Below are 22,996 nucleotides of genomic sequence, written 5' to 3'. Positions count from 1 at the left end.
TAGTCCAAGGTAGTGTACCCTATGGTTTCTAGTCCAAGGTAGTGTACCCTATGGTTCCTAGTCCAAAGTAGTGTACCCTATGGTTCCTAGTCCAAGGTAGTGTACCCTATGGTTCCTAGTCCAAAGTAGTGTACCCTATGGTTCCTAGTCCAAAGTAATGTACCCTATTGTTCCTAGTCCAAAGTAATGTACCCTATTGTTCCTAGTCCAAGGTAGTGTACCCTATGGTTCCTAGTCCAATCTAGTGTACCCTATGGTTCCTAGTCCAATCTAGTGTACCCTATGGTTCCTAGTCCAATGTAGTGTACCCTATTGTTCCTAGTCCAATGTAGTGTACCCTATTGTTCCTAGTCCAAGGTAGTGTACCCTATGGTTCCTAGTCCAAAGTAGTGTACCCTATGGTTCCTAGTCCAAGGTAGTGTACCCTATGGTTCCTAGTCCAAAGTAGTGTGCCCTATGGTTCCTAGTCCAAAGTAGTGTACCCTATGGTTCCTAGTCCAAGGTAGTGTACCCTATGGAGAATAGGGTACCATTTGGGCCAGACTGTTAAAGTACACCCAGGGTTATTATTCTTCGACGTAGAAACAAATTAAACATGACGTCTTCATTCAAACATTTTTTTTTACTTCGTCAAATGTTAAATAACATCCTTTCCCCCCCCAATATAGCATCATTACTACAACACAACACACAACGTTCGATAACTACATGTCGAATATATCCTCTTATTCTTCAGAGTCTGAAATGCACAAACATTTCCAATATAATAGTTGTTGTATTTAATGGACGTGATCCGTCTTTCCCACGTAGAGACCAGAACCTTCTTTCCCACGTAGAGAGCAGAACCTTCTTTCCCACCTAGAGACCAGAACCTTCTTTCCCACCTAGAGACCAGAACCTTCTTTCCCACCTAGAGACCAGAACCTTCTTTCCCACCTAGAGACCAGAACCTTCTTTCCCACCTAGAGACCAGAACCTTCTTTCCCACCTAGAGACCAGAACCTTCTTTCCCACGTAGAGACCAGAACCTTCTTTCCCACGTAGAGACCAGAACCTTCTTTCCCACGTAGAGACCAGAACCAGAAGGTTTTCTAAAAGAGATTTGAGACGTCGCGGTTCGTCATGTAATATGAAACCCAATGGTCCCTTCGTAGATCGTGTTTTACAACCGTAACGCTCACAGTTTATTTGTGTGTCCTACAAGTGTCATTCCCCCTCCCAGTGAGTCAAAGCTCTGCCATCCACCAGGCCACCGGGGGGGAGGGCAGGATGGCCTCAGGTCTGTTGGACACCTCTGTGTCCCAAATGGCACCCTATTCCCTATATAGTGATCTACTTTGGACCGGAGCTCTGGACTGTCACAGGCCTCGGTCAAAAGTAGTGCACTATATAGCGAATAGGGTGCCATTTGGGGCAGAACCCTAAGAATGCCTTTCAAGCAACATAAGACCCTCGGAAGGAACCTAAGACATCGTCATAGCAACCTAACCCCCCTCTCAGATCTTCAGATCGTCTATTCTGGTCTTGTTGTTGCCGTGTTTAGCAGTGGTGCGTCCAGCCCGGGCTAGAGATGGGGAACCTGGCTCCGACCCCCCCCACGTTTCTCCTCCACCCTTCTTCCCTTTCAAGTCCCCCTCCTCTTCCGGCTGCCTGCTGCCACTCCTCTCCACCGCCAGGTTGTCCTTGTTCTGCTTGTAGGCTGCCTTGTTGTGGTAGGGCTGGTAGGTGGAGTCAGTCTCCTCAGATAGCGGGGACATGTTATAGCTGGGGACAGGAGGGTATGCTGGCTGGACCTGCTGGTCTGGTTGGAGTTGGGGGTAGGCTGGCTGGCCTCCGTGGTAGTGGTCGTAGCTGGGAGCGTAGGGTACAGCCTCGTCCACCTCGCTGGGCTCCTTGGAGACAGAGTCTGAGCTCAGATCCTCCTGGTGGTACTTGATCCCCTGGCGACACTTAGTGGATCCCAGGTGGTACATCTCTATCAGGTTGAGGAACAGAGACAAACCTGCCACTACTAGCATGAAGATGATGAAGATGGTTTTCTCTGTGGGTCGGGAGATGTAGCAGTTGACTGTGTTGGGGCAGGGCGAGCGGTCACAGGTGTACATGGGCTGCAGCTGGAAGCCATAGAGCAGGTACTGCATGACTATGAAGCCCACCTCGAACAGCGTCTTGAAGATGACGTTGAACACGTAGGTCCTCAGTAGTTCCCCCTTCAGTCGAACCCTACCACTGTCGTCCCTCACCGGGGCTTTACAGGCTCTGGTCTCCAGTTTGTCCCCGGCCCGATCTGCGTCCTTCTCTCTCTGCTTCTGTTTCTCCTCCATCCTCACCAGGTGTAATATATGACCCAGGTAAATGAGGGTGGGCGTGGAGACGAATATGATCTGTAGGACCCAGAAGCGGACGTGAGAGATGGGGAAGGTGATGTCATAACAGACGTTCTCACATCCGGGTTGCTTGGTGTCGCAGGTGAACCCTGACTGCTCGTCCCCCCACACCTACCGGGAACACAACGGAAATAACAAGTTGCATTTAGTGTTTGTGTATTGTTGTACTCCAATGGCTGACGCTCCAAACTTATTTGTAAAGGTGTTATACAGCTTATACAGCTGTTGAATAATTCTTATTGACCTTCTCTGCTGCGGCGCTCAGGACCAGGATCCTAAAGATGAAGAGAACCGTGAGCCAGACCTTTCCCACTACGGTGCTGTGTTCCTGGGCTTTCTCCAGCAACTTCCCCAACAGGTTCCAGTCCCCCATGGTAGTAGTAGACTACTGTGGCTGTAGGGAGGGAGAGCGAGGGGAGAGAGGGACTAGTTAAGACATAGACAGTAGGTTCCAGTCACCCCCCCCCCCCCATGGAAGTGACAGATCAGAGCCCTGGCTGTAAGGGGAGAAAAATACTAGCTAACCACAGATCATATATGTGAGAGAGACCGAAGGGAACGGAGAGAGAAACCGAAGGGAACGGAGAGAGAGGAGAGAGAGACCGAAGGGAACGGGGAGAGAGGAGAGAGAGACCGAAGGGAACGGAGATAGAGGAGATAGGGAACGGAGAGAGAGGAGAGAGACTGAAGGGAGAGGAGAGAGAGACCGAAGGGAACGGGGAGAGAGGAGAGAGAGACCGAAGGGAACGGAGAGAGAGACCGAGGAGAGAGAGAGGAGAGAGAGACCGAAGGGAACGGGAAGAGAGGAGAGCGAGACCGAAGGGAACGGAGAGAGAGGAGAGAGAGACCGAAGGGAACGGGGAGAGAGGAGAGAGAGAGACCGAAGGGAACGGAGAGAGAGACCGAAGGGAACGGGGAGAGAGGAGGGAGAGACCGAAGGGAACGGGGAGAGAGGAGAGAGAGACCGAAGGGAACGGAGAGAGAGGAGAGAGAGACCGAAGGGAACGGAGAGAGAGGAGAGAGAGACCGAAGGGAATGGAGAGAGAGGGTTCATGTCCCACATTGTAGCAAGATCAGGGGACAGAAATACTAGTTAATGTGTCTGGAGTAGAGAGAGAGACTAGTTAATGTGTCTGGAGGAGAGAGAGAGACTAGTTAATGTGTCTGGAGGAGAGACTAGTTAATGTGTCTGGAGGAGCGAGAGACTAGACTAGTTAATGTGTCTGGAGGAGAGAGAGACTAGACTAGTTAATGTGTCTGGAGGAGAGAGAGACTAGACTAGTTAATGTGTCTGGAGGAGAGAGACTAGACTAGTTAATGTGTCTGGAGGAGAGAGACTAGACTAGTTAATGTGTCTGGAGGAGAGAGACTAGACTAGTTAATGTGTCTGGAGGAGAGAGACTAGACTAGTTAATGTGTCTGGAGGAGAGAGACTAGACTAGTTAATATGTCTGGAGGAGAGAGAGACTAGAATAGTTAATGTGTCTGGAGGGGAGAGAGACTAGACTAGTTAATGTGTCTGAAGGGGAGAGACTAGTTAATGTCTGGAGGAGAGAGACTAGACTAGTTAATGTGTCTGGAGGGGAGAAACTAGACTAGTTAATGTGTCTGGAGGAGAGAGAGAGACTAGACTAGTTAATGTGTCTGGAGGAGAGAGAGAGAGACTAGACTAGTTAATGTGTCTGAAGGGGAGAGACTAGTTAATGTCTGGAGGAGAGAGACTAGACTAGTTAATATGTCTGGAGGAGAGAGAGAGAGACTAGTTAATGTGTCTGGAGGGGAGAAACTAGACTAGTTAATGTGTCTGGAGGAGAGAGAGAAACTAGACTAGTTAATGTGTCTGGAGGAGAGAGAGAGAGACTAGTTAATGTGTCTGGTGGAGAGACTAGTTAATGTGTCTGGAGGAGAGAGACTAGACTAGTTAATGTGTCTGGAGGAGAGACTAGTTAATGTGTCTGGAGGAGAGAGACTAGACTAGTTAATGTGTCTGGAGGGGAGAAACTAGACTAGTTAATGTGTCTGGAGGAGAGAGACTAGACTAGTTAATGTGTCTGGAGGAGAGAGAGAGAGACTAGTTAATGTGTCTGGAGGAGAGAGAGACTAGACTAGTTAATGTGTCTGGAGGAGAGAGAGAGACTAGTTAATGTGTCTGGAGGAGAGAGAGAGAGACTAGTTAATGTGTCTGGAGGAGAGAGACTAGACTAGTTAATGTGTCTGGAGGAGAGAGACTAGATTAGTTAATACGTCTGTAGGAGAGAGACTAGACTAGTTAATGTGTCTGGAGGAGAGAGAGACTATACTAGTTAATGTGTCTGGGGGAGAGAGAGACTAGACTAGTTAATGTGTCTGGAGGAGAGAGACTAGACTAGTTAATGTGTCTGGAGGAGAGAGACTAGACGAGTTAATATGTCTGGAGGAGAGAGAGACTAGATTAGTTAATACGTCTGTAGGAGAGAGACTAGACTAGTTAATGTGTCTGGAGGGGAGAGAGACTAGACTAGTTAATGTGTCTGAAGGGGAGAGACTAGTTAATGTCTGGAGGAGAGAGACTAGACTAGTTAATGTGTCTGGAGGGGAGAAACTAGACTAGTTAATGTGTCTGGAGGAGAGAGAGAGACTAGACTAGTTAATGTGTCTGGAGGAGAGAGACTAGACTAGTTAATGTGTCTGAAGGGGAGAGACTAGTTAATGTCTGGAGGAGAGAGACTAGACTAGTTAATGTGTCTGGAGGGGAGAAACTAGACTAGTTAATGTGTCTGGAGGAGAGAGACTAGACTAGTTAATGTGTCTGGAGGAGAGAGACTAGACTAGTTAATGTGTCTGGAGGAGAGAGAGACTAGACTAGTTAATGTGTCTGGAGGAGAGAGACTAGACTAGTTAATGTGTCTGGAGGAGAGAGAGACTAGTTAATGTGTCTGGAGGAGAGAGACTAGACTAGTTAATGTGTCTGGAGGAGCGAGATACTAGACTAGTTAATGTGTCTGGAGGAGAGAGAGAGACTAGTTAATGTGTCTGGAGGAGAGAGACTAGACTAGTTAATGTGTCTGGAGGAGAGAGAGACTAGACTAGTTAATGTGTCTGGAGGAGAGAGACTAGACTAGTTAATGTGTCTGGAGGAGAGAGAGACTAGACTAGTTAATGTGTCTGGAGGAGAGAGAGACTAGACTAGTTAATGTGTCTGGAGGAGAGAGACTAGACTAGTTAATGTGTCTGGAGGAGAGAGACTAGACTAGTTAATGTGTCTGGAGGAGAGAGACTAGACTAGTTAATATGTCTGGAGGAGAGAGAGACTAGAATAGTTAATGTGTCTGGAGGGGAGAGAGACTAGACTAGTTAATGTGTCTGGAGGAGAGAGACTAGACTAGTTAATGTGTCTGGAGGAGAGAGAGACTAGTTAATGTCTGGAGGAGAGAGACTAGACTAGTTAATGTTTCTGGAGGAGAGAGACTAGACTAGTTAATGTGTCTGGAGGAGAGAGAGACTATACTAGTTAATGTGTCTGGGGGAGAGAGAGACTAGACTAGTTAATGTGTCTGGAGGAGAGAGACTAGACTAGTTAATGTGTCTGGAGGAGAGAGACTAGACGAGTTAATATGTCTGGAGGAGAGAGAGACTAGATTAGTTAATACGTCTGTAGGAGAGAGACTAGACTAGTTAATGTGTCTGGAGGGGAGAGAGACTAGACTAGTTAATGTGTCTGAAGGGGAGAGACTAGTTAATGTCTGGAGGAGAGAGACTAGACTAGTTAATGTGTCTGGAGGGGAGAAACTAGACTAGTTAATGTGTCTGGAGGAGAGAGAGAGACTAGACTAGTTAATGTGTCTGGAGGAGAGAGACTAGACTAGTTAATGTGTCTGAAGGGGAGAGACTAGTTAATGTCTGGAGGAGAGAGACTAGACTAGTTAATGTGTCTGGAGGGGAGAAACTAGACTAGTTAATGTGTCTGGAGGAGAGAGACTAGACTAGTTAATGTGTCTGGAGGAGAGAGACTAGACTAGTTAATGTGTCTGGAGGAGAGAGAGACTAGACTAGTTAATGTGTCTGGAGGAGAGAGACTAGACTAGTTAATGTGTCTGGAGGAGAGAGACTAGACTAGTTAATGTGTCTGGAGGAGAGACTAGTTAATGTGTCTGGAGGAGCGAGATACTAGACTAGTTAATGTGTCTGGAGGAGAGAGAGAGACTAGTTAATGTGTCTGGAGGAGAGAGACTAGACTAGTTAATGTGTCTGGAGGAGAGAGAGACTAGACTAGTTAATGTGTCTGGAGGAGAGAGACTAGACTAGTTAATGTGTCTGGAGGAGAGAGAGACTAGACTAGTTAATGTGTCTGGAGGAGAGAGAGACTAGACTAGTTAATGTGTCTGGAGGAGAGAGACTAGACTAGTTAATGTGTCTGGAGGAGAGAGACTAGACTAGTTAATGTGTCTGGAGGAGAGAGACTAGACTAGTTAATATGTCTGGAGGAGAGAGAGACTAGAATAGTTAATGTGTCTGGAGGGGAGAGAGACTAGACTAGTTAATGTGTCTGGAGGAGAGAGACTAGACTAGTTAATGTGTCTGGAGGAGAGAGAGACTAGTTAATGTCTGGAGGAGAGAGACTAGACTAGTTAATGTTTCTGGAGGAGAGAGACTAGACTAGTTAATGTGTCTGGAGGAGAGAGAGAGAGACTAGTTAATGTGTCTGGAGGAGAGAGAGAGAGACTAGTTAATGTGTCTGAAGGAGAGAGAGACTATACTAGTTAATGTGTCTGGAGGAGAGAGAGACTAGACTAGTTAATGTGTCTGGAGGAGAGAGAGAGAGACTAGTTAATGTGTCTGGAGGAGAGAGACTAGTTAATGTGTCTGGAGGAGAGAGAGACTAGACTAGTTAATGTGTCTGGAGGAGAGAGACTAGTTAATGTGTCTGAAGGAGAGAGAGACTATACTAGTTAATGTGTCTGGAGGAGAGAGAGACTAGACTAGTTAATGTGTCTGGAGGAGAGAGAGAGAGACTAGTTAATGTGTCTGGAGGAGAGAGACTAGTTAATGTGTCTGGAGGAGAGAGAGACTAGACTAGTTAATGTGTCTGGAGGAGAGAGACTAGTTAATGTGTCTGGAGGAGAGAGAGAGAGACTAGTTAATGTGTCTGGAGGAGAGAGACTAGTTAATGTGTCTGGAGGAGAGAGAGAGAGACTAGACTAGTTCATGTGTCTGGAGGAGAGAGAGAGAGAGACTAGTTAATGTGTCTGGAGGAGAGAGACTAGTTAATGTGTCTGGAGGAGAGAGACTAGTTAATGTGTCTGGAGGAGAGAGACTAGTTAATGTGTCTGGAGGAGAGAGAGAGAGACTAGTTAATGTGTCTGGAGGAGAGAGACTAGTTAATGTGTCTGGAGGAGAGAGAGAGAGACTAGTTAATGTGTCTGGAGGAGAGAGAGAGAGACTAGTTAATGTGTCTGGAGGAGAGAGAGAGAGACTAGTTAATGTGTCTGGAGGAGAGAGAGAGAGACTAGTTAATGTGTTAAAATAAAACATTCAAGGAGAGCCACTGTAGGAGCTCAGATGAAATGATTTAAAAACCAACGTTTGGACAGACAAGACAGACAATATCATTGGTTAATAACAGACAAGCTGTCTTCATCTGGGTATAATAACAAACACTGCGGGGTCACTAGTTTATATCGTGTCAAAGGACACACACAGGTGTCTGTAATCATGTCCGGGTGTGGCCTGATATCATTGGTTCATTCTCAGATATTAAAATAACATACCATAAACATGAAGGGATAGCATCACCCACTTCCCCTGAAAAACAGTTTGCCCTACAGCCAATTCTGTTGAATCAAAAGAATGTACAAAAAAACATCAGATTTTGACAGATTCTGTATCTGTCAGGTCTGTATCTGTCAGGTCTGTATCTGTCAGGTCTGTGTCTGTCAGGTCTGTATCTGTCTCTGTCAGGTCTGTATCTGTCAGGTCTGTATCTGTCAGGTCTGTATCTGTCAGGTCTATATCTGGCAGGTCTGTATCTGTATCTGTCAGGTCTGTATCTGTATCTGTCAGGTCTGTATCTGTCAGGTCTATATCTGGCAGGTCTGTATCTGTATCTGTCAGGTCTGTATCTGTCAGGTCTGTATCTGTATCTGTCAGGTCTGTGTCTGTCAGGTCTGTATCTGTATCTGTCAGGTCTGTGTCTGTCAGGTCTGTATCTGTCAGGTCTGTATCTGTATCTGTCAGGTCTGTATCTGTCAGGTCTGTATCTGTCAGGTCTGTATCTGTCAGGTCTGTATCTGTCAGGTCTGTATCTCTCCGGTCTGTATCTGTCAGGTCTGTATCTGTATCTGTCAGGTCTGTATCTGTCTCTGTCAGGTCTGTATCTGTCTCTGTCAGGTCTGTATCTGTATCTGTCAGGTCTGTATCTCTCAGGCCTGTATCTGTATCTGTCAGGTCTGTATCTGTCAGGTCTGTATCTGTATCTGTCAGGTCTGTATCTGTCAGGTCTGTATCTGTCAGGTCTGTATCTCTCCGGTCTGTATCTGTCAGGTCTGTATCTGTATCTGTCAGGTCTGTATCTGTATCTGTCAGGTCTGTATCTGTATCTGTCAGGTCTGTATCTGTCAGGTCTGTATCTGTCAGGTCTATATCTGGCAGGTCTGTATCTGTATCTGTCAGGTCTGTATCTGTCAGGTCTGTATCTGTATCTGTCAGGTCTGTATCTGTATGTGTCAGGTCTGTATCTGTCAGGTCTGTATCTGTCAGGTCTATATCTGGCAGGTCTGTATCTGTATCTGTCAGGTCTGTATCTGTATCTGTCAGGTCTGTATCTGTATCTGTCAGGTCTGTATCTGTCAGGTCTGTATCTATATCTGTCAGGTATGTATCTGTATGTGTCAGGTCTGTATCTGTCAGGTCTATATCTGGCAGGTCTGTATCTGTATCTGTCAGGTCTGTATCTGTATCTGTCAGGTCTGTATCTGTATCTGTCAGGTCTGTATCTGTCAGGTCTGTATCTATATCTGTCAGGTATGTATCTGTATGTGTCAGGTCTGTATCTGTCAGGTCTGTATCTGTCAGGTCTATATCTGGCAGGTCTGTATCTGTATCTGTCAGGTCTGTATCTGTCAGGTCTGTATCTGTCAGGTCTGTATCTGTATCTGGCAGGTCTGTATCTGTATCTGTCAGGTCTGTATCTGTCAGGTCTGTATCTGTATCTGTCAGGTCTGTATCTCTCAGGCCTGTATCTGTCAGGTCTGTATCTGTCAGGTCTGTATCTGTCAGGTCTGTATCTGTCTCTGCCAGGTCTGTATCTGTCTCTGTCAGGTCTGTATCTGTATCTGTCAGGTCTGTATCTCTCAGGCCTGTATCTGTCAGGTCTGTATCTGTCAGGTCTGTATCTGTATCTCTCAGGTCTGTATCTGTATCTCTCAGGTCTGTATCTGTCAGGTCTGTATCTGTCAGGTCTGTATCCGTATCTGTCAGGTCTGTATCTCTCAGGTCTGTATCTGTCAGGTCTGTATCTCTCAGGTCTGTATCTGTATCTCTCAGGCCTGTATTTGTCAGGTCTGTATCTGTCAGGTCTGTATCTCTCAGGTCTGTATCTGTCAGGTCTGTATCTGTCAGGTCTGTATCTGTATCTGTCAGGTCTGTATCTCTCAGGCCTGTATCTGTCAGGTCTGTATCTGTCAGGTCTATATCTCTCAGGTCTGTATCTGTATCTGTCAGGTCTGTATCTGTCAGGTCTGTATCTGTCAGGTCTGTATCTGTCAGGTCTATATCTGTCAGTTCTGTATCTGTCAGGTCTGTATCTGTATCTGTCAGTTCTGTATCTGTCAGGTCTGTATCTGTATCTGTCAGGTCTGAATCTGTCAGGTCTGTATCGGAATCTGTCAGGTCTGAATCTGTCAGGTCTGTATCTGTATCTGTCAGGTCTGTATCTGAATCTGTCAGGTCTGTATCTATCAGGTCTGTATCTGTCAGGTCTACATCTGTCAGGTCTGTATCTCTCAGGTCTGTATCTGTATCTGTCAGGTCTGTATCTGTCAGATCTGTATCTGTATCTGTCAGGTCTGTATCTGTATCTGTCAGGTCTGTATCTCTCAGGTCTGTATCTGTATCTGTCAGGTCTGTATCTGTCAGGTCTGTATCTGTCAGGTCTGTATCTGTATCTGTCAGGTCTGAATCTGTCAGGTCTGTATCTGAATCTGTCAGGTCTGTATCTGTATCTGTCAGGTCTGTATCTGTATCTGTCAGGTCTATATCTGTCAGGTCTGTATCTGAATCTGTCAGGTCTGTATCTCTCAGGTCTGTATCTGTCAGGTCTGTATCTGAATCTGTCAGGTCTGTATCTCTCAGGTCTGTATCTGTCAGGTCTGTATCTGAATCTGTCAGGTCTGTATCTGAATCTGTCAGGTCTGTATCTGTCAGGTCTGTATCTCTCAGGTCTGTATCTGAATCTGTCAGGTCTGTATCTGTATCTGTCAGGTCTGTATCTGAATCTGTCAGGTCTGTATCTGTCAGGTCTGTATCTGTCAGGTCTGTATCTCTCAGGTCTGTATCTGTCAGGTCTGTATCTGTCAGGTCTGAATCTGTCAGGTCTGTATCTGAATCTGTCAGGTCTGTATCTGTCAGGTCTGAATCTGTCAGGTCTGTATCTGAATCTGTCAGGTCTGTATCTGTATCTGTCAGGTCTGTATCTGTCAGGTCTGTATCTGAATCTGTCAGGTCTGTATCTGTCAGGTCTGTATCTGTCAGGTCTGTATCTCTCAGGTCTGTATCTGTCAGGTCTGTATCTGTCAGGTCTGTATCTGTCAGGTCTGTATCTGTCAGGTCTGTATCTCTCAGGCCTGTATCTGTATCTGTCAGGTCTGTATCTCTCAGGTCTGTATCTGAATCTGTCAGGTCTGTATCTGTCAGGTCTGTATCTGAATCTGTCAGGTCTGTATCTGTCAGGTCTGTATCTGTATCTGTCAGGTCTGTATCTGTCAGGTCTGTATCTGTCAGGTCTGTATCTGAATATGTCAGGTCTGTATCTGTCAGGTCTGTATCTGAATCTGTCAGGTCTGTATCTGTCAGGTCTGTATCTGTATCTGTCAGGTCTGAATCTGTCAGGTCTGTATCTCTCAGGTCTGTATCTGAATCTGTCAGGTCTGTATCTGTCAGGTCTGTATCTGAATCTGTCAGGTCTGTATCTGTCAGGTCTGTATCTGTATCTGTCAGGTCTGTATCTGTCAGGTCTGTATCTGTCAGGTCTGTATCTGAATCTGTCAGGTCTGTATCTGTCAGGTCTGTATCTGTCAGGTCTGTATCTGTATCTGTCAGATCTGTATCTGTCAGGTCTGTATCTGTCAGGTCTGTATCTGTCAGGTCTGTATCTGTATTTGTCAGGTCTGTATCTGTCAGGTCTGTATCTGTCAGGTCTGTATCTGTCAGGTCTGTATCTGTCAGGTCCATATCATATAAACTGTTACATAAATATAATCGCTGCCTTGTGTGAAAAGAGCGCAGGAGACAACTGTCCTCAACGTGCTGAGTGTCCTGTCCCTGTCTTCCAATAGACTGACTCACAACAGGAGACAACTGTCCTCAACGTGCTGAGTGTCCTGTCCCTGTCTTCCAATAGACTGACTCACAACAGGAGACAACTGTCCTCAACGTGCTGAGTGTCCTGTCCCTGTCTTCCAATAGACTGACTCACAACAGGAGACAACTGTCCTCAACGTGCTGAGTGTCCTGTCCCTGTCTTCCAATAGACTGACTCACAACAGGAGACAACTGTCCTCAACGTGTTGAGTGTCCTGTCCCTGTCTTCCAATAGACAGGAGGGCCAAGATCAGAGGAGTATCCCAAGCTTGTGTGTGTGTGTGTGTGTGTGTGTGTGTGTGTGTGTGTGTGTGTGTGTGTGTGTGTGTGTGTGTGTGTGTGTGTGTGTGTGTGTTTCTTCACACCTCTGTCTACAGGGCAGGTAGTGACACAGACAGGTTTATATTACATTTAGGAAGGGGATATATTTGGACCGGGGGACAGCAGGTTGTAGCCAGGGATAGTATAGAGAGAGGCCTGTGTGTGTCTAGAGACTGTCATTACAGACTGTAGGAATTAGACAGCCAGTAGATATGATCCGTGACTGAGTTTGATCTGTAATCAACAGGTCTAACAGTGGGAATCAGTTGTTGAGATTGGGCTGCTACTGTTTGGGAAAGAGCAACGGTTAAATCCCATCCTCTGGAACACACCAATAACAACCAAAGCATATCTGCCTTTTCAATACTGGGGTTCATTCAGAGATCTCAACATCATTTACATCTTATAAGACACTCATTTGTAGTAACAATTCCCCTCTCAAATAATGAGAATTATCTGAGAATAAAATATATGTTTCAGAATGATTCGCAACATATTTCAACCTGATTTTCATACTTGGTATACGGGAGGACTCTTACCATGATGTCTGTTGTGTTTCTGGGTTACTGGGCCAACTCCCCACCTTACTGGGTTACTGGGCCAAGTCCCCACCTTACTGGGTTACTGGGCCAAGTCCCCACCTTACTGGGTTACTGGGTTACTGGGCCAGGTCCCCACCTTACTGAGTTACTGGGTTACTGGGCCAGGTCCCCACCTTACTGAGTTACTGGGCCAGGTCCCCACCTTACTGGGTTACTGGGCCAAGTCCCCACCTTACTGGGTTACTGGGTTACTGCGCCAGGTCCCCACCTTACTGGGTTACTGGGCCAAGTCCCCACCTTACTGGGTTACTGGGTTACTGGGCCAAGTCCCCACCTTACTGGGTTACTGGGCCAAGTCCCCACCTTACTGGGTTACTGGGCCAAGTCCCCACCTTACTGGGCCAAGTCCCCACCTTACTGGGTTACTGGGTTACTGGGCCAGGTCCCCACCTTACTGGGTTACTGGGCCAAGTCCCCACCTTACTGGGTTACTGGGTTACTGGGCCAATCCCCTGGCCTTACTGGGCTACTGGGCCATAGTCCACATTATCCTGCTGTTACTGGGAAGTCCCATTATCCTGGGTTACTGGGTTACTGGGCCAAGTCCCCTGGCCTTACTGGGTTACTGGGCATTATCCTGCTGGCCTTACTGGGTTACTGGGCCATTACCTTACTGGGTTACTGGGTGGATAGTCCCATTATCCTGGGCCAGGCCTTACTGGGTTACTGGGTCATAGTCCCCACCTTATGGGTTACTGGCCAAGTCCCCACCTTACTGGGTTACTGGGTAGTCCCATTATCCTGCTCCCCACCTTACTGGGTTACTGGGTCATAGTCCCATTATCCTGCTGGCCCCACCTTACTGGGTTACTGGAACATTATCCTGCTGGCCTTACTGTGTTACTGGGTCAAGTCCCCACCTTACTGGGTTACTGGGTGGATAGGAACATTATCCTTACTGGGTTACTGGGTGGATAGTCCCATTATCCTGCTGGCCTTACTGGGTTACTGGGCCAGGTCCATTATCCTGCTGGCCAAGTCCCCACCTTACTGGGTTATAGGAACATTATCCTGCTGGCCTTACTGGGTTACTGGGCCATAGTCCCTGCTGGCCTTACTGGGTTACTGGGATACTGGGACATTATCCTGCTGGCCTTACTGGGGTACTGGGTGGATAGGAACATTATCCTGCTGGCCTTACTGGGTTACTGGGTCAAGTCCCCACCTTAGGAACATTATCCTGCTGGCCTTACTGGGTTACTGGGTCATAGTCCCATTATCCTGGGCCAAGTCCCCACCTTACTGGGTTAGGAACATTATCCTGCTGGCCTTACTGGGTTACTGGAACATTATCCTGCTGGCCTTACTGGGTTACTGGGATAGGGGCATTATCCTGCTGGCCTTACTGGGTTACTGGGTCATAGTCCCCTGGCCTTACTGGGCTTATCTGGGCAAGTCCCCACCTTACTGGGTTACTGGGTGGAAGTCCTGCTGGCCTTACTGGGTTACTGGAACATTATCCTGCTGGCCTTACTGGGTTACTGGGTTATAGGAACATTATCCCTGGCCTTACTGGGTTATGGAACATTATCCCCTGGCCTTACTGGGTTACTGGGTCATTATCCTGCTGGCCTTACTGGGTTACTGGGAACATTATCCTGCTGGCCTTACTGGGTTACTGGGTGGATAGGAACATTATCCTGCTGGCCTTACTGGGCTACTGGGTCATAGGAACATTATCCTGCTGGCCTTACTTACTGGGTGGATAGGAACATTATCCTGCTGGCCTTACTGGGTTACTGGGTGGATAGGAACATTATCCTGCTGGCCTTACTGGGTTACTGGGAAGTCCCATTACTGTGTTACTGGGCCAAGCCTTACTGGGTTATTGGGTAGGAACATTATCCTGCTGGCCTTACTGGGTTACTGGGTGGATAGGAACATTATCCTGCTGGCCTTACTGGGTTACTGGGTGGATAGGAACATTATCCTGCTGGCCTTACTGGGTTACTGGGTGGATAGGAACATTATCCTGCTGGCCTTACTGGGTTACTGGGTGGATAAACATTATCCTGCTGGCCTTACTGGGTTACTGGGTGGAAGTCCCATTATCCTGCTGGCCTTACTGGGTGGATAGGAACATTATCCTGCTGGCCTTACTGGGTTACTGGATAGGAACATTATCCTGCTGGCCTTACTGGGTTACTGGGTGGATAGGAACATTATCCTGCTGGCCTTTACTGGGTTACTGGGTGGATAGGAACATTATCCTGCTGGCCTTACTGGGTTACTGGGTGGATAGGAACATTATCCTGCTGGCCTTACTTTACTGGGTGGATAGGAACATTATCCTGCTGGCCTTACTGGGTTACTGGGTAGGAACATTATCCTGCTGGCCTTACTGGGTGGATAGGAACATTATCCTGCTGGCCTTACTGGGTTACTGGGTGGATAGGAACATTATCCTGGGCCTTACTGGGCCAAGGAACATTACTTACTGGGTGGATAGGAACATTATCCTGCTGGCCTTACTGGGTGGATAGGAACATTATCCTTACTGGGTTACTGGGTGGATAGGAACATTATCCTGCTGGCCTTACTGGGTTACTGGGTAGGAACATTATCCTGCTGGCCTTACTGGGTTACTGTGGATAGGAACATTATCCTGCTGGCCTTACTGGGTTACTGGGAACATTATCCTGCTGGCCTTACTGGGTTACTGGGTGGATAGGAACATTATCCTGCTGGCCTTACTGGGTGGATAGGAACATTATCCTGCTGGCCTTACTGGGTGGATGGGAACATTATCCTGCTGGCCTTACTGGGTTACTGGGTGATAGGAACATTATCCTGCTGGCCTTACTGGGTGGATAGGAACATTATCCTGCTGGCCTTACTGGGTTACTGGGTGGATAGGAACATTATCCTGCTGGCCTTACTGGGTGGATAGGAACATTATCCTGCTGGCCTTACTGGGTTACTGGGTGGATAGGAACATTATCCTGCTGGCCTTACTGGGTTACTGGGTCATTAGGAACATCCTGCTGGCCTTACTGGGTTACTGGGTGGATAGGAACATTATCCTGCTGGCCTTACTGGGTTACTGGGTGGATAGGAACATTATCCTGCTGGCCTTACTGGGTGGATAGGAACATTATCCTGCTGGCCTTACTGGGTGGATAGGAACATTATCCTGCTGGCCTTACTGGGTGGATAGGAACATTATCCTGCTGGCCTTACTGGGTGGATAGGAACATTATCCTGCTGGCCTTACTGGGTGGGTGGATAGGAACATTATCCTGCTGGCCTTACTGGGTTACTGATAGGAACATTATCCTGCTGGCCTTACTGGGTGGATAGGAACATTATCCTGCTGGCCTTACTGGGTGGATAGGAACATTATCCTGCTGGCCTTACTGGGTGGGTAGGAACATTATCCTGCTGGCCTTACTGGGTGGATAGGAACATTATCCTGCTGGCCTTACTGGGTGGATAGGAACATTATCCTGCTGGCCTTACTGGGTGGATAGGAACATTATCCTGCTGGCCTTACTGGGTTACTGGGTGGATAGGAACATTATCCTGCTGGCCTTACTGGGTTACTGGGTGGATAGGAACATTATCCTGCTGGCCTTACTGGGTGGATAGGAACATTATCCTGCTGGCCTTACTGGGTTACTGGGAACATTATCCTGCTGGCCTTACTGGGTTACTGGGTGGATAGGAACATTATCCTGCTGGCCTTACTGGGTGGGTGGATAGGAACATTATCCTGCTGGCCTTACTGGGTTACTGGGTGGATAGGAACATTATCCTGCTGGCCTTACTGGGTTACTGGGTGGATAGGAACATTATCCTGCTGGCCTTACTGGGTTACTGGGAACATTATCCTGCTGGCCTTACTGGGTTACTGGGTGGATAGGAACATTATCCTGCTGGCCTTACTGGGTTACTGGGTGGATAGGAACATTATCCTGCTGGCCTTACTGGGTTACTGGGTGGATAGGAACATTATCCTGCTGGCCTTACTGGGTGGATAGGAACATTATCCTGCTGGCCTTACTGGGTGGATAGGAACATTTACTGGGTGGCCTCATTACCTGCTGGCCTTACTGGGTGGATAGGAACATTATCCTGCTGGCCTTACTGGGTGGATAGGAACATTATCCTGCTGGCCTTACTGGGTTACTGGGTGGATAGGAACATTATCCTGCTGGCCTTACTGGGTGGATAGGAACATTATCCTGCTGGCCTTACTGGGTGGATAGGAACATTATCCTGCTGGCCTTACTGGGTGGATAGGAACATTATCCTGCTGGCCTTACTGGGTGGATAGGAACATTATCCTGCTGGCCTTACTGGGTTACTGGGTGGATAGGAACATTATCCTGCTGGCCTTACTGGGTTACTGGGTCCTGCTGGCCTAGGAACATTATCCTGCTGGCCTTACTGGGTTACTGGGTGGATAGGAACATTATCCTGCTGGCCTTACTGGGTGGATAGGAACATTATCCTGCTGGCCTTACTGGGTTACTGGGTGGATAGGAACATTATCCTGCTGGCCTTACTGGGTTACTGGGTGGATAGGAACATTATCCTGCTGGCCTTACTGGGTGGGTGGATAGGAACATTATCCTGCTGGCTTACTGGCCTTACTGGGTGGATAGGAACATTATCCTGCTGGCCTTACTGGGTGGATAGGAACATTATCCTGCTGGCCTTACTGGGTGGATAGGAACATTATCCTGCTGGCCTTACTGGGTGGATAGGAACATTATCCTGCTGGCCTTACTGGGTGGATAGGAACATTATCCTGCTGGCCTTACTGGGTGGATAGGAACATTATCCTGCTGGCCTTACTGGGTTACTGGGTGGATAGGAACATTATCCTGCTGGCCTTACTGGGTGGGTGGATAGGAACATTATCCTGCTGGCCTTACTGGGTGGATAGGAACATTATGCTGGCCTTACTGGGTGGATAGGAACATTACTGGGTTACTGGGTGGATAGGAACATTATCCTGCTGGGGTTACTGGGTGGATAGGAACATTATCCTGCTGGCCTTACTGGGTTACTGGGTGGATAGGAACATTATCCTGCTGGCCTTACTGGGTGGATAGGAACATTATCCTGCTGGCCTTACTGGGTGGATAGGAACATTACTGGCCTTACTGGGTGGATAGGAACATTATCCTGCGGCCTTACTGGGTTACTGGGTAGGAACATTATCCTGCTGGCCTTACTGGGTTACTGGGTGGATAGGAACATTATCCTGCTGGGTGGATAGGAACATTATCCTGCTGGCCTTACTGGGTTAGGAACATTATCCTGCTGGCCTTACTGGGTTACTGGGTGGATAGGAACATTATCCTGCTGGCCTTACTGGGTTACTGGGTGGATAGGAACATTATCCTGCTGGCCTTACTGGGTTACTGGGTGGATAGGAACATTATCCTGCTGGCCTTACTGGGTGGATGGGAACATTCCTCCTGCTGGCCTTACTGGGTGGATAGGAACATTATCCTGCTGGCCTTACTGGGTTACTGGGTGGATAGGAACATTATCCTGCTGGCCTTACTGGGTTACTGGATAGGAACATTATCCTGCTGGCCTGGGTTACTGGGTGGATAGGAACATTATCCTGCTGGCCTTACTGGGTTACTGGGTGGATAGGAACATTATCCTGCTGGCCTTACTGGGTGGATAGGAACATTATCCTGCTGGCCTTACTGGGTTACTGGGTGGATAGAACATTATCCTGCTGGGCTTACTGGGTGGATAGGAACATTATCCTGCTGGCCTTACTGGGTGGATAGGAACATTATCCTGCTGGCCTTACTGGGTGGATAGGAACATTATCCTGCTGGCCTTACTGGGTTACTGGGTGGATAGGAACATTATCCTGCTGGCCTTACTGGGTTACTGGGTGGATAGGAACATTATCCTGCTGGCCTTACTGGGTGGATAGGAACATTATCCTGCTGGCCTTACTGGGTGGATAGGAACATTATCCTGCTGGCCTTACTGGGTGGATAGGAACATTATCCTGCTGGCCTTACTGGGTGGATAGGAACATTCCCCTGCTGGCCTTACTGGGATAGGAACATTATCCTGCTGGCCTTACTGGGTGGATAGGAACATTATCCTGCTGGCCTACTGGGTGGATAGGAACATTATCCTGCTGGCCTTACTGGGTGGATAGGAACATTATCCTGCTGGCCTTACTGGGTGGATAGGGCCATTATCCTGCTGGCCTTACTGGGTGGATAGGAACATTATCCTGCTGGCCTTACTGGGTGGATAGGAACATTATCCTGCTGGCCTTACTGGGTTACTGGGTGGATAGGAACATTATCCTGCTGGCTGGGTTTACTGGGTGGATAGGAACATTATCCTGCTGGCCTTACTGGGTGGGGTGGATAGGAACATTATCCTGCTGGCCTTACTGGGTGGATAGGAACATTATCCTGCTGGCCTTACTGGGTGGATAGGAACATTATCCTGCTGGCCTTACTGGGTTACTGGGTGGATAGGAACATTATCCTGCTGGCCTTACTGGGTTACTGGGTGGATAGGAACATTATCCTGCTGGCCTTACTGGGTTACTGGGTGGAAGGAACATTATCCTGCTGGCCTTACTGGGTTACTGGGAACATTATCCTGCTGGCCTTACTGGGTTACTGGGTGGATAGGAACATTATCCTGCTGGCCTTACTGGGTGGATAGGAACATTATCCTGCTGGCCTTACTGGGTGGATAGGAACATTATCCTGCTGGCCTTACTGGGTTACTGGGTGGATAGGAACATTATCCTGCTGGCCTTACTGGGTTACTGGGTGGATAGGAACATTATCCTGCTGGCCTTACTGGGTGGATGGGAACATTATCCTGCTGGCCTTACTGGGTTACTGGGTGGATTACTGGGTTACTGGGTGGATAGGAACATTATCCTGCTGGCCTTACTGGGTTACTGGGTGGATAGGAACATTATCCTGCTGGCCTTACTGGGTGGATAGGAACATTATCCTGCTGGCCTTACTGGGTTACTGGGTGGATAGGAACATTATCCTGCTGGCCTTACTGGGTGGATAGGAACATTATCCTGCTGGCCTTACTGGGTTACTGGATAGGAACATTATCCTGCTGGCCTTACTGGGTGGATAGGAACATTATCCTGCTGGCCTTACTGGGTGGATAGGAACATTATCCTGCTGGCCTTACTGGGTGGATAGGAACATTATCCTGCTGGCCTTACTGGGTGGATAGGAACATTATCCTGGGTTACTGGGTGGATAGGAACATTATCCTGCTGAACATTATCCTGCTGGCCTTACTGGGTGGATAGGAACATTATCCTGCTGGCCTTACTGGGTGGATAGGAACATTATCCTGCTGGCCTTTACTGGGTGGATAGGAACATTATCCTGCTGGCCTTACTGGGTTACTGGGTGGATAGGAACATTATCCTGCTGGCCTTACTGGGTGGATAGGAACATTACTGCTGGTTACCTTTACTGGGTGGATAGGAACATTATCCTGCTGGCCTTACTGGGTTACTGGGTGGATAGGAACATTATCCTGCTGGCCTTACTGGGTGGATAGGTCCCTGCTGGCCTTACTGGGTGGATAGGAACATTATCCTGCTGGCCTTACTGGGTGGATAGGAACATTATCCTGCTGGCTTACTGGGTGGAAGTCTTACTGGGTGGATAGGAACATTATCCTGCTGGCCTTACTGGGTTACTGGGTGGATAGGAACATTATCCTGCTGGCCTTACTGGGTTACTGGGTGGAGGAACATTATCCTGCTGGGTTACTGGGTGGATAGGAACATTATCCTGCTGGCCTTACTGGGTTACTGGATAGGAACATTATCCTGCTGGCCCTACTGGGTGGATACTGGAACATTATCCTGCTGGCCCCACCTTTACTGGGTGGATAGGAACATTATCCTGCTGGCCTTACTGGGTGGATAGGAACATTATCCTGCTGGCCTTACTGGGTGGATAGGAACATTATCCTGCTGGCCTTACTGGGTGGATAGGAACATTATCCTGCTGGCCTTACTGGGTTACTGGGGATAGGAACATTATCCTGCTGGCCTTACTGGGTTACTGGGTGGATAGGAACATTATCCTGCTGGCCTTACTGGGTTACTGGGTGGAAGTCCCCATTATCCTGCTGGCCTTACTGGGTCAAGTCCCCATCCTGCTGGCCTTACTGGGTCAAGTCCCCACTGGGTGGATTACTGGAACATTATCCCTGGCCTTACTGGGTTACTGGGTGGATCCCCACATTATCCTGTGTTACTGGGTGGCCCCACCTTATCCTGCTCCCCTTACTGTGTTACTGGGTCATAGTCCATTATCCTGCTGTGTTACTGGGTTACTGGAACATTCCCCACCTTACTGGGTTACTGGGTTACTGGGTCAAGTCCCCACCTTACTGGGTTACTGGGCCAAGTCCCCACCTTACTGGGTTACTGGGTCAAGTCCCCACCTTACTGGGTTACTGGGTCAAGTCCCCACCTTACTGTGTTACTGGGTCAAGTCCCCACCTTACTGTGTTACTGGGTTACTGGGTCAAGTCCCCACCTTACTGGGTTACTGGGTTACTGGGTCAAGTCCCCACCTTACTGGGTTACTGGGCCAAGTCCCCACCTTACTGGGTTACTGGGTCAAGTCCCCACCTTACTGGGTTACTGGGTCAAGTCCCCACCTTACTGGGTTACTGGGTCAAGTCCCCACCTTACTGGGTTACTGGGTCAAGTCCCCACCTTACTGGGTTACTGGGTCAAGTCCCCACCTTACTGGGTTACTGGGTCAAGTCAACACCTTTACGATGAATCTACATCTTTTCTCTCCATCCAAACAGTACCACACACATAAATCCAGAGAGGAAGACAGAAACAGAAAGTAGAATATGGAAGTACCTACCTCGTCAGTCTACTGTCCCCAGAAGAGTAGCTCCCTGTGGGACTGAGACCATGTGGCTCCCCTCGTAGCCTCCTTCCTTATGCGTCTCTCCCTCCTCCCCTGTCCCTCTCTCTCTCTCCAACCCAGTGAGACCTATGTGGCTGGTTGCTCCTCTCCGCTGTCTCTCTCCTGTCCAGGTCTCAGCAGATGGAATGCCCTTGAATGGACAGGAAACACCAGACCAGCCCACCACTGACCACAACAAGACCGTTCCACACCAACACACTCCTGTCTTCCCTCTTCAGTTAGTCTACGCTTCTCCCTGTCTTCCCTCCTAGAGTTCCTCTCCGACCCTCTCTCCCTGTCTTCCCTCCTAGAGTTCCTCCCTGTCTTCCCTCCTAGAGTTCCTCTCTGACCCTCTCTCCCTGTCTTCCCTCCTAGAGTTCCTCTCCGACCCTCTCTCCCTGTCTTCCCTCCTGGAGTTCCTCCCTGTCTTCCCTCCTAGAGTTCCTCTCCGACCCTCTCTCCCTGTCTTCCCTCCTAGAGTTCCTCCCTGTCTTCCCTCCTAGAGTTCCTCTCCGACCCTCTCTCCCTGTCTTCCCTCCTAGAGTTCCTCCCTGTCTTCCCTCCTAGAGTTCCTCTCCGATCCTCTCTCCCTTCCAACCAGCTGAACGGCACTGCTACTGATACTGCTGCTAGCCAAGACCAACTCTCCCTCCCTCTATCCCCTCCCTCTGTCCCCCAGGGTTACATTTGGCCCAGGGCTGAGGGCACTCTCTAACGTCAGCTATGGGAGCCCCTGGCCCAACTCCCCAGCTTGTTGAGGTGATTGACAGGGCAGCTGGCCAATAAGCTTGACTTTCTGGTCTGTCTGGCATCAAGTGCAGCTCAGTGCTAAATATAGGGGAAGGGTGTCTCTGTCACTGTGGTGTAGGAGGGCAGGGGGCATGACTTCATGTGTGTGTGTCCCTAATGGCACCCTATTCACCATATAGTGCACTACTTTAGACCAGAGCCCTATGGAACCCTATTCCCTATATAGTGCACCAGTTTTGACCAGAGCCCTATAGAACCCGATTCCCTATATAGTGCACGACTTTAGACCAGAGACCTATGAGCACTAAATTTGGAACAGGGTGCTATTTGGGACTCAGCTTTGGAGAAGAGCAGCCGTTCAGGTCCTGAAGCCACCAATGACAGGCAGGCGAAGAATGTTCAAGCCACCAATGACGGGAGTGTAACGGAGGGAGTGAGAAGACTCCAACGTAGACAACTC

General features: G+C 48.4%; 1 protein-coding gene across 1 annotated transcript; it reads right to left on the bottom strand.

Annotated features, from left to right (window-relative positions):
- Positions 1 to 613: 613 nt before the first annotated feature.
- Positions 614 to 22,405, bottom strand: LOC115119520 (gap junction alpha-3 protein-like). Its single transcript, XM_065020007.1, has 3 exons — positions 21,742 to 22,405; positions 2,632 to 2,781; positions 614 to 2,498 (listed from the first exon to the last, which is right to left on the bottom strand). Exons 2-3 carry the CDS (start codon positions 2,758 to 2,760, stop codon positions 1,497 to 1,499), a joined length of 1,131 nt encoding a protein of 376 aa, XP_064876079.1. The 5' UTR covers positions 2,761 to 2,781; positions 21,742 to 22,405; the 3' UTR covers positions 614 to 1,496.
- Between the last annotated feature and the right edge of the window lie 591 nt (positions 22,406 to 22,996).

This window comes from Oncorhynchus nerka, linkage group LG6 (assembly GCF_034236695.1).
Source record: "Oncorhynchus nerka isolate Pitt River linkage group LG6, Oner_Uvic_2.0, whole genome shotgun sequence".
In the NCBI taxonomy this organism is placed as follows: Eukaryota; Metazoa; Chordata; class Actinopteri; order Salmoniformes; family Salmonidae; genus Oncorhynchus; species Oncorhynchus nerka.
Note: the sequence above shows the minus strand (reverse complement) of the source record. Positions and strands in the feature narration are given on the sequence as shown.

Excerpts from the sequence above, each read along its gene's own strand:
- LOC115119520 (XM_065020007.1), bottom strand. The coding sequence starts at position 2,760 with ATGGGGGACTGGAACCTGTTGGGGAAGTTGCTGGAGAAAGCCCAGGAA. Across the intron at positions 2,499-2,631 it reads TGAGCGCCGCAGCAGAGAAG|GTGTGGGGGGACGAGCAGTC; the intron begins GTCAATAAGAAT and ends TGTTCCCGGTAG.